General features: G+C 24.5%; 1 protein-coding gene and 1 long non-coding RNA gene across 2 annotated transcripts in view; one reads left to right on the top strand and one right to left on the bottom strand.

The window, feature by feature from the left end:
• Positions 1-4781: 4781 nt before the first annotated feature.
• The window catches only part of LOC102672985 (centrosomal protein of 135 kDa), a 23728-nt gene continuing 17123 nt past the window's right edge, over positions 4782-11386 (bottom strand). The window contains exons 14-20 of the mRNA XM_006617172.2: positions 7774-8053; positions 7490-7687; positions 7206-7382; positions 6852-7054; positions 6420-6551; positions 6239-6325; positions 4782-5227 (exon numbers count right to left, since the gene is read on the bottom strand). Coding sequence (XP_006617235.2) covers positions 5173-5227; positions 6239-6325; positions 6420-6551; positions 6852-7054; positions 7206-7382; positions 7490-7687; positions 7774-8053 — 1132 coding nt within the window. The 3' untranslated portion in view covers positions 4782-5172. The remainder of the gene's footprint in view (positions 5228-6238; positions 6326-6419; positions 6552-6851; positions 7055-7205; positions 7383-7489; positions 7688-7773; positions 8054-11386) is intronic.
• LOC116185836 lies at positions 9207-10874 on the top strand. The gene is made up of 3 exons (XR_004150740.1): positions 9207-9482; positions 10466-10640; positions 10714-10874. It is a non-coding gene; the product is annotated as an uncharacterized LOC116185836 (long non-coding RNA).

Below are 11386 nucleotides of genomic sequence, written 5' to 3'. Positions count from 1 at the left end.
TTTAAGAATTTCTTCTGCTTTAAATCGGTTTTAGCTCGGGAATTTCTAACAGTTCGTTCAAATTCTAACCTAACTTTAAAGCAAGAGATATTAGTACGCAATTTTATTTCTTCGGGCAAACTAAGCGTGTCGTGTTGAATCATCTCCTCAATCTTATTATTATCTTATTATATTAACATGTATTAATCTGATTTGTGTGAATTGTATAACTTTGAGAAAGCATCGATAACGAGAAGCATCTATAAAATGCTACACATCGCTCCGATCGAGTCACAGATCAATTATTGCTTCCGAGTTGTCCATATATTATAGATACAGGTGTAAGTATATTTATACTTGAAACTTAGAAAGGCCTAAATGTTCTTAAAGCCAGTGTTTCTTAAATTTTCAGCATTAAAAAATGGATGGATAAGAAGAAATTAAAAAAAAACATTTTCTGAGGCAATTCTTTGCCAATATTTAAAAACTTTTTTAAATAATTTATAATAAGGATTAATGGAAAGAGTGATAATAGAACAGTTTATGTAGCAATTTTATGTTAATTTTGAGTGCATTAGATTGGGCATAGTAGAACAAACGTTATTTTATATATTTATTTTTTTTTATAAAAATTCATTAGTTAGGACATGAAATATATAAAAATTTCAGTAATATGACTGTTTTATTTGAAATTCTAATATGATGCTTCTATAAATTTTTGAACAAATAATTTAAGAATAAGTGATTCTCGCGGCGCGTGATGAAAAGCCTTTTTTTTCCCCCTTATCTTACATCATGACGAAATAATATTGACTTTTTTGTAATATAGGCTGTATAAAAAAAGGTAAGAAAATATACCATGAAATGGTAATTTCAGTTGTTTTAAGATTGAACGAAAAAAGGTGAATAAAATTTTCCTATCTAAACTTCATTTTTTGTTGAAATATGTTGTAATTTAAATAAGAAGAAAAAAGATCTCTTTATTTCGTTTTTCAAACGTTAAAAAGAAAATGAACGTAAATATACATATATATATAAATATATATATATATATATTTTTTATGTTATCAAACGTGACAATGAAAATTTGAAAAAAGTAGATTTACATTTACACATGTCATTCGTCGATTTATCTAATTATTAGGTGGGATCGCGAATTTAAAAATTCAGACGATCATATTCGAATAAAATCGAAGGAATAAAGTATATATGTATAATTATAAATATTTGTACATAATACCTGTATTTCATTCATAATGTTACTCGCTCTATGTAAATTTTTCTTAAAAGTGTAAGATTAAATGTCTGGCGAAGCGAAGTGAGAAAAAGAATTCTTGTATTATAATAGGGTTATGACAGGACGTAGGAGTATAAGATACATAAAAATTTTTGTAATTATCGAATCGACATACAGCAGACGCTGAGAAGAAAACTGGCTGGCACCGATTGTGTAACGATGGAAAAAACTAATAATTTAAACATCGCGAATTGTAAAACATTGTGCGAGCCTCTGTTATGTATTTTATATATAGATTATACATATTATATATATATATAAAATACATATAACTATATATATATATATAAATATATACATAAATCAAATTGAATAACTAAACGTTTAGAAAAGAAATCTTATGAGAGGCTTTTTATTTTTATTATTTGTAATTATCTAGTTTACATGTTCACCGTTTCGTACGATCATCGAGATCATAACAATATGTGTAAAGAATGATATAATAAATTACTAAATACTAAAAGAGAATTATTAAAATTAAATATAAGAATTATTTGAATGTTTATTCTCAGATTGCACTATACTTTTTATAGAAGCAAGCAAGTCTCAGCGTACCTGATTAAAAAATTTAGTAACAATATTTTTGGTTAAATTTCCGAAAAATTTTGCTATCGCTTTGCCACATTATCATCTACACGTATACATATGTTCTGAAGAATAAGTTAAATACAATAATTACTTTGTATGTTATTTTTATACTTTATTCTGACATTTTGCGATCCAAAAGTTTGCGTCTCTTTAAAATTTGATATTTATTTACTTGTTTATAAAACTGTGTAAAAATTTATTTACATGTTTTCATCTATATGATTAAATTCGGTAACAAATATAAAAAACTTTATAAAATATAATAATATTTTCTATTTCACAAAATATAACATTTTCGAATGTAACAAAGTACTAAAAAAAACATTAATTCAACAAATAATTAAATAATTTTAGCTTATGAAAAAAATTCATTAAAAAAAAAGAATAATTTTCGATAAAGTTACTTAATAATTATTATATCATAGTATTAATATCTTTTATCTTTTAAAATTTACAATTCTGAAAAATCTGTCGTAAAATCATAGTTTATAAATGTTATCAATTTTACAGTAATTTTAAAAAATATAAAAAAATAAGAGAAATACATATAAAATTACAACGTAAATTATATCTGGAAATAATTATATTTTATTGCTTGCTTCGTTATTCACATTTTTTGGTCAAATTACATTAATTAAAATATTACAATGCCACTATATATTTTTATTTAAAAAAATAATTACAAATATTATTGATTTTGTTTTGCATCAATTATTAACTTATTGTGCAGCCTTCTTTTTTTTCAATTTTTTCTTTATTAAAATTGTTAATAGTATTATTATTGTTAATTAAAGTAGAAGAAATTGAAGTGGCAGTAGTGATCCATAAATTAGATGATTGCGTGCATACAGTTACTAAATCAGATATTTTACAATTGTTTGTTGAATATTTTGTACAGAGTTCGTAATTATTTTTATTAAGATGAAAATCTTCCTCACTTTTACATTTTATGTATGTTGATTTGAACACAATAGGTATCTGTACTCTGGATAATCTATATTTAATCATTTTCTGATTGTACATAATATGCGAATTAATATTACATTTTGGTTTAAAATGCAAGAACTTCGATTTTTTATATTTGCACTTTAAACATTTATTATTTATCTTTTTTAAAATTAATAATATAATAGCATTTTTATTACAACATAAAGATATTGATTTCTTATTTATTTTTACTGGATCAATTGTTTTATTTTTTTGTTTTGTTGAATAATTTTTTAATTTATTGGATAATGGAATTTTTTCAACTTGCATTGCTTGTGAATTATCTGTTTGGATATAACTGGATACATAATTAAGACTTTTCTTGTTTTTTGATGTATAATCTTTTTTAGATATAAGTGTAGTTGCGAGTTTAAACTTTGAATCAAGAATATGAAAAGATAATGATTTTACACATTGAATTTGGATGTCCTTTACTTTTTTTATGCAATCATCACGACATTCTAGCAAATTAATGTTTTTTTTTTTATCATTTTTATCTATTGCAATTTTTTTTCCATGTAATAGAATTATATTTTGTTTTTCATATTGTGAATAAAAACTATTTGTCGGTTTCAATAATGAACATTGACATTTCAAATCACAATATGAATATGAATCTTGTATACAAATATTTTTTTTTTCAGGATATTGTGTAATTATATTTTTCTTTTCTTGAAGATTATAATTTTTTGAAGTATAAATTAATTTTTCATTTATTTTTCTTTTTTCTCTTCTACATTTGTTCATAATAATTAATTGTTCTTCTAACGTTTCTGTATGTTTCTTAATATCTTGTAACATTTGCATAAATTCCAATCTCATTTCTGACGAATTAAAAGTTAAATTTTCATTCCAATAATTATCCTTTTTTTTAGATTGTATTTCTTTAAATTGATAACTTTGATCATTAAATTGTGTCATATTTTTATTTTTGAATTTTTTAACATCTTTTAGCATATTTTGTAATACATCTAAAGTATTATCAATTGTATTTACACATTTATTTTCACATATACTATGATCAAAATCTTTTGTAGATTTCAAAAATGTATGACTCATAAATTTTGTATTAGAAGTTTTGTTATCAATTTCATTTTGTTTTATATTTAACGTAGAATAATTGATTTTGTTACAATTTACATTAGTATAGGTCTTTTCTTTTTGAAATGGCAAATTTGTAAATTTTTTATTTTCTAATGTACTTTCATAAAATTTATCCTTTTTATAATTTATGGCTGTTTCGTATTTTTTACAGTTTGTTTTGTAAATATTTTCTTCTTTATCAGTACAAATAGTATTTTGAATTTGATTATTTTCTTGTAAATTTCTAGTAACATAAGGGTCTCTAAAATAATTCGTATATAAAAGTTTTTTAGACGATGTATAAGTTACAGGTTTTAATAGATTTTCCAATCTTGTAAATTGGAAATTAGATAACTTATTTGTAGGTTTTGATTCTATATTTTCCGTAGTTAATTTTAAATCATTTAGGAACTTTACAGATTCATTTTTCGTAGTTGTTTTCTCGAAATTCAATGACGAATCTTTTTTTTTAGGAACTTCAATATTTTCATTTATTTGTTTTGTAGTTTCCAATTTTATAATAGGAAAACTTTTTGTGGACAATTCCTTACAAAATTCTGCATGATATTTAACAAATTCATTTACTTTTAATCTAGCTTCAATATCATTATCTGCATTTAAAGTTTTTATTTTATCCTTATTCAATATTTCTGGTTGTCCTAAAATTGTTTCATTTTTGGAAAACAAATTTATTTTGAATTTGATCAAAGCTTATTACTATTTGATATCATATGAAACGGTGGACTATTATTGTCAAATTTATGAAATATTATTAAAAGTTACCTTGATTATATTTTTTTTCATATTGCATTCCTACTAACTGCGACACATTAAAACAATTTTCTGTATTAAAAGTAGTATGATTATATTTTCCATTAAACGAATTAAACTGAGATGTATTTAATGGTTTAAAATCAACTTTCATTGAATTTTCGTTGATTTGAAAAAATGGTGCATTCTCGTTTTGTATCTCTTGTTGCGCATTTTCCTTTTGTAGATAACTATACAGACTGGAATGCATTTTACAATCTGAACGTAAAATTATATTTATGCAAGGAACATCACAGTGAATATGTTTTGTATGATCATTGCATCTGTAGTTTTGCAAATTTAAATATCCCGAGTGTGATATAGTGACGGGATTTATTATTTTCATTCTGCTTCTTTCAGCCAGTCCATCGTATTCTTTGCTTGTTTCATTCTGCAAATATCTATTGATTAGGATAGGTTAAATGATTTTATATAACCACATTTAAATCTACGTTAAAACTGTCTGGTGTCGAATTTAAAGACCTGCAAATAAAAAAAAAAAATTTAATTGGATGCAAAGATCTTATGAACATAATTTAATCATAATATTGATAATTTTAATGAAATTTGCAAGAATAAATTTAATGGTTATATATTTAATAATAGTTTATATTTATTTATTATTATTATATTCTTTATTTATTATTTTATTATTAATTATATTATTATATTCTTTAAAATTATAATATATTTTCAAATTCCATTAAAATTTCAATGAGTTAAATATTCCTAAGGAATAAAAATATTATAAGTGTTAACACGGGTATTAAATATTTTAAATAGCTCAAAAGCATTGAATTAAAATTCATTTATTTCTATGCAAAGAAATATGCTATTAAAATAGATGATAAGTCTAATGTAGAACATATGCAAATAGTTATACGATCACAAAGGTTTGTTAAAGTTCTTAGAAGGATTATTCTGCTTTGAGACGTCTGCTTCATTATTTGAAACATAAGGTGTAAATGCTGATTTTTTCGGCGATAGATCGTGCAAGGCATTTTTCAAACACTTGCAATCCAAGGGAAAGGAATATCGCTCAATTACCGATCGCGCACCACTATTTGTTTGAGGTTGTTTGGGAATCGCGGTGTAAGGTTTCTTCAGCCAGTCTACTTGCCTGGCAGTTTAATTTTTTATTTTTATCACTTGAATTTCAAAAACTAATGCAGAGGTGGAAAACAATTTATTTGATATTAAAATTTTAATATTTTAATTATATATTTAGAAAAAAAACTAGAAATAATAAATAATAGAAATTAATAAAATATTTAAAGTATATAAATTATAAAAAATATATTTAGCAAATTTACAAAAATTATATTATGATTTTTTTAATATAGATAATAAATATTTTTTATTAACTATAAAATTATCAAGCTATCAAAATATTCATTTATATTAAAAAATATAAATAAAAAAATTTTTTTAAGTAATAATGAAAATCCACCTCTACAGTTAAAACTGCTATTATTTAATTAAATATTTTTCTACCTGTGTTTTGTTTCATTTGTTTCAATAGGAAAGTAAGATTTTGGACATGGAACTTGGACAGATGGATCAAGAGTTTCTTCACAAGGTCTAAAAAAAATATAATCGAAAACAATATTGCTATTTCCAGCTTCTATTAATTAAGATTTTACTTATCTGAATCGTAAATAATGTGCATACATACCTACGATTTTCTTCTTCTTTTCTCGCGCGATCAAATCTTTCATTTGTAACTTGTCTACGAAGTTCACTAATTTGTTTAGAATACTCTGCAGCTTGAGTTTGATATTGTCGAAGTTTTGTTGATTCTGAAGACCTACAATATTAAAAAAAAAATTTTAGTTAATTATTGATATTATTATATGAATTATCAATAGTTTATAATATTTTAAATATTTATTAAAATTAAGAAAATATTTATTAAAATATTTTAGAGAAATAAATATATAAATAAATAAATAGAATGTTTCTCATTATAATTTTAAATAGAAAAAAATATCTTATTATCTTATTATAATTAAATAGAAAAAAATTATGATCAAATTTATCATTAATATTATTTTTAATTAAACATATTATATTTAATTAATAAATAGTTAATAATTAAATTTCTTACAATTTAGTTTGAAGTTCAGACATTTTTTGTCTTAATCTAGACATTTCATTTTGAAGCTCCTGATTAGTAGTTTGCGCAGTTATAGATTCCTGTCTTGCTTGATCCAATAACATCTCAAGGCGTTCTACTGTCGCACGATCTTTAGTCATCTGATCTTGAATGACAGCTTGTTCCGCTTTTAATTTAGCAATTTGCATATCATACTAAAAATCAAATACAAAATAAAAAAACCTATTCTTTACATTTTATCAATTCACTTGTAAATAATGTATAATTATTTATTAATCTTAAATCAAGTTTTTTTTTTTCTTTAAATTTTATTCTAATTAAAAAAATAATATAAATGTTTTTTACTTGTGTTTTAAGCGAATCTTTATCGTCTAACTGTGCCATAAGTGTGTCTTTTTGTTCATCCAATTTCATGCATAGATCTCTAACAGCAGTTAAATCAGCTTCTGCTCTATGCTTTTGTTCTCCCTGCTGACGTAACTGTGTTTCTAAACTTGCCACATTTTGAGTTAATTCACTAATCTAAAAATGTTCATATTACTTTCTTTTATATCAAAACTTTTATGTTTTCTCCGTTATATATTAGAAAAATATCATTATTATGAAAAAATTATTAAAAAATCATTAACCTGAGTTTCATAGCCTCTTATCAAGCTATCTTTATCCGCCAATTGTCGTTCTAAATCCAATAATCTATCCCTGGCGGATTTAAGCGCTCCTCTCGCCTCAGCTGCTTCAGATTCTAAACTATGATTATTATTTTCCAAAACAGTCGCCTCTAAACTTAAACTTCTAAAGTGATTCAACATTTCTGATCTTTCATTTTCCTGTAAAGTAAAAAAAAAAAAAAAAATATTAAAATTTTAAAGATATTACAATAATATATATATTTTTATAATTTCAATAAAATCACCTTTCTATTAAGAAGTTCTTCAGCTCTGCGGACCTCGCTAACGTAAGTCTGAAGCTGTCTCTTCAGATCAAACGACTCGCCACGAGATGTTTCTAATTCGCGCTGCAGATTTCTTACTTCACTAGTAGCCGCAGCTAAATCGTCCTGAGTTCGTCGATTTTCCTGGATAGCATTATCTCGATCGTACGAAACAGTTTGCAATTGTCGTTGAAGATTTTCCATCTCCAGTTGTATCGACCTTAATTGCCGATTCGCATCCGCGGTTTGATCCACGCACATCCTATTGCAAAATAAATAATTTTCATTATAAATTGATTACAAATTAAAAAATATGAAAAAAACATACTTTGATTTTCACTTTGATTTAAGAATAATAAAATAGATTTATCGATGAATATATCGAATTAAGAATAACAAAATAGATTTATCGATGAATATATCGAAATTTATTCAATTTCGATCGATATTTTTCTTAAACGAAAATTTCTATCTTTATTTTATAATACAGGCACCCTATCGTCTACACTATACACTATATCTTTTAATATATCTCTTATTTTCTCTCATAAATACAAACATGTTTGTTAAACACGTCACGAAAAATCTATAACATTGAAACAGTTGAATTCGAAACAGTTCATCACCAAGAGGAATTCTCAACAAGGTTTTGAGCAATCATTTCGAATACAGAAAATGTGATCACAAAGCTTGCATTTAAACATAGATGTATGATAAGCATAAATGTCACATAAGAGCGGACCATTTTCAGTCAAACCTGTTATACATAGTGAATATTACATCAAAGTGTCGATTCTTAATCCGTATCTATTCAATTATGCGAATCATACGCTCATCTCTCATGGCGCAAGCGTTGTTCTAAAAAGGGGACAAGGGCAGCACGAGTGTGTTGAGGAATTAGGTACCTATTGCCTAATTCCTTCTTGGAGAAATATTTACGTGGCCAGATTTCGTTTCGTTTGTGGATCACGTAACCCCAAAACCGATTTTATTAGGGACAAAAAAGTGAATACGTAAGAAAAGAGCCGTAGAAAGCAGACATTAAGTCACGACATGCAACGTTGCACGTGTTTGTTATTAAAACATTCTGATCACTGACAAATCGCAACTTTAATGGCTTTCGATTATACGGTACAGTAAATATATGTCGCAGATGTCGCTTTAAATAATATTTAATGTATGATTCGAAATACTCATAAATACTATACAATATAAAAAATATTTTATTTCTATTTCTTCGTATATTATTTTTTAATAGCGAAAAAAACTATAATAAAAAAATTATCCAATTTTATACATATCTCCTCATCTATGAAAACAAATAACATCAGAATATTCTTCCTTTGAAATCATTTATCTGAAATATTTTTCATTCAAAATAATGACATAACAAATATATAAAATAATCAAAACAATAATAATTAATTCAAATACTTAATATTAAAATTCAATTTTAGTTCAGAAGAGAAATATAAATAAATAGATTAAAATATTGCACTATCCATATTTGGATAATCGATTATCGATTCTTCGTTTCTCGATTATGCGTCTGCGCATTATGTAACAGTAATAATATGCGGATGCATAGTCGCCAGGATTCAAAGAGAAAAAAAACAGAGAGCGACTTGTTCAACGAACAGACTTTCTCTCATCTCGACATCCTTCCCTGATGCCAACAGCTTCCTTCAATGGTTCGTATCCGTATATTTCCCCTATATGAAAGTGGAAATAATCTCTTAAACACTTGCGTTATTGACCGAAACTCGTCACGCACACATTAGATATCCATAAATATGTTTAAATTGGTTAGAATATTATAAAAGATGAAAAAATGATTTGTAAATATCTTTTTTATCTTGGTAATGTATAATAATCAATTAAAATAACAAAAATATATTTAAATTTTAAATATAAATATTTAACATTTTGAAAAATAGATTAAAATATAATTAAAAAATTTATTATAAATTTATTATAATTTATTAAAATTTATTTATTATAAAAATTTATTAAAATTATTAATTATATGTAATGTAAATATGTAATAAAATCAATTGATAGAGCACATCATTCAAAGTAGTACAATGGATTAGAATCATATAATCAAAAATGATTATTGTTTGAATATGTATGTAAAAAAAAAATAAATTTGATAATAAAATATAATAATAAATGTATAAAATATATTCTGTATATTTTGAAGATATCAGATACTAGATATTAGAAATGCGTAAATGGAAATAGAAAATATTTACAACTATTGTAAATAGTTAGACAGAAAAATTTATCTATCTATCTCGCTCTCATACCAACTGGAAGAAAGTGAACTATTCTATACATATTAAGAGAAAGAGGAAGAGTATATAACATAGAAAACATCAAGTTCACGTTTAAAAAAAACGTTTCCTTAATATTTATTATTATATATTTATTTAATATAATGGAATTATTATTTATATAAAACTTAACTAAAATAATTGAATAATTTCTAAATTGAAAAATATTATTATTATTTTGAAAATATTTAATGATATTATATAACCTTAATACGATACGATCAAGTTAAAGAAATGAAAATTTTTTTTTAGGTAATAAGCTATCACATATTCACATACTTTTATTCTTCTCTATTATTACTTTTACTTTTTAATAACACAACTTACATTTATTTTAGATATAACCACCAGATAATCAAGAATTAGCATTACTTAGGCTATAGAAGCAGATATATGCATAAAAATAAGAAAGAAAATGCGGCAATTTATAACATTCGTGTAAATATAAATTCTCATATGCGACTACGGAAATTCACTCATTTCCTTCATACATTTCCTTCTCGCTTAATTGCGGTAAGAGTTTCATTATTTTCTAGCGAGTTACTTTCATAATAGAGAATCAACATAGAAAACCTTCAATTTACAGATTACGTTCAATGCGTGCATAACAACGTCAAAGAAATAAAAAGATTACGACACAAACGGATTTACGCACAATTATGAATACGCTCAATTAAATACAATTAGACGCGAAATATTAAGTATCGTATAAATAAATTTAATAAACGTGACAAATAACTCGCGCTTTCTACGAAACAATAAAATTTTAAAGCACATTTTTTTTTTTATTCTTTTCTATATTTTATATAATGATATGACTAGGAAATAACTAGAGGAAAAAAAAAATTCAAATAGGAAAAAAGGAATGAAAGGAGATCTAATCATTTTCCGAAACGAAATTCAATTCTTCCATATAATGACGAAGGTCATACATGTGTTTCGTCCCGTTTGTTATTGAGTAAGACATACTTTCATTTTCGTTCATCTTGAAGAATGTCCCTGAAATCGAAGCCGCGATAAGGAATTCTATTCGCATGAATTTCGCGGTTATGTTACAAACAGTTCCAAGATTCTGAGCTGAACAATCTCTATAATTCTGAATTCTTTTCAAATAATTCTTAAACCATTGCAATATCTATTTAACACGACGGAATTTATCAGGTATGATAGTTTCGATTTTTTTAACTTCAATTATGATTCGAATATATATTAAGCATTGAAATTTTCTACATTTTTTTTATGTTGCTTCATGGAATAAA

Source organism: Apis dorsata, unplaced genomic scaffold (assembly GCF_000469605.1).
Source record: "Apis dorsata unplaced genomic scaffold, Apis dorsata 1.3 scaffold_293, whole genome shotgun sequence".
Lineage (NCBI taxonomy): Eukaryota > Metazoa > Arthropoda > Insecta > Hymenoptera > Apidae > Apis > Apis dorsata.
Note: the sequence above shows the minus strand (reverse complement) of the source record. Positions and strands in the feature narration are given on the sequence as shown.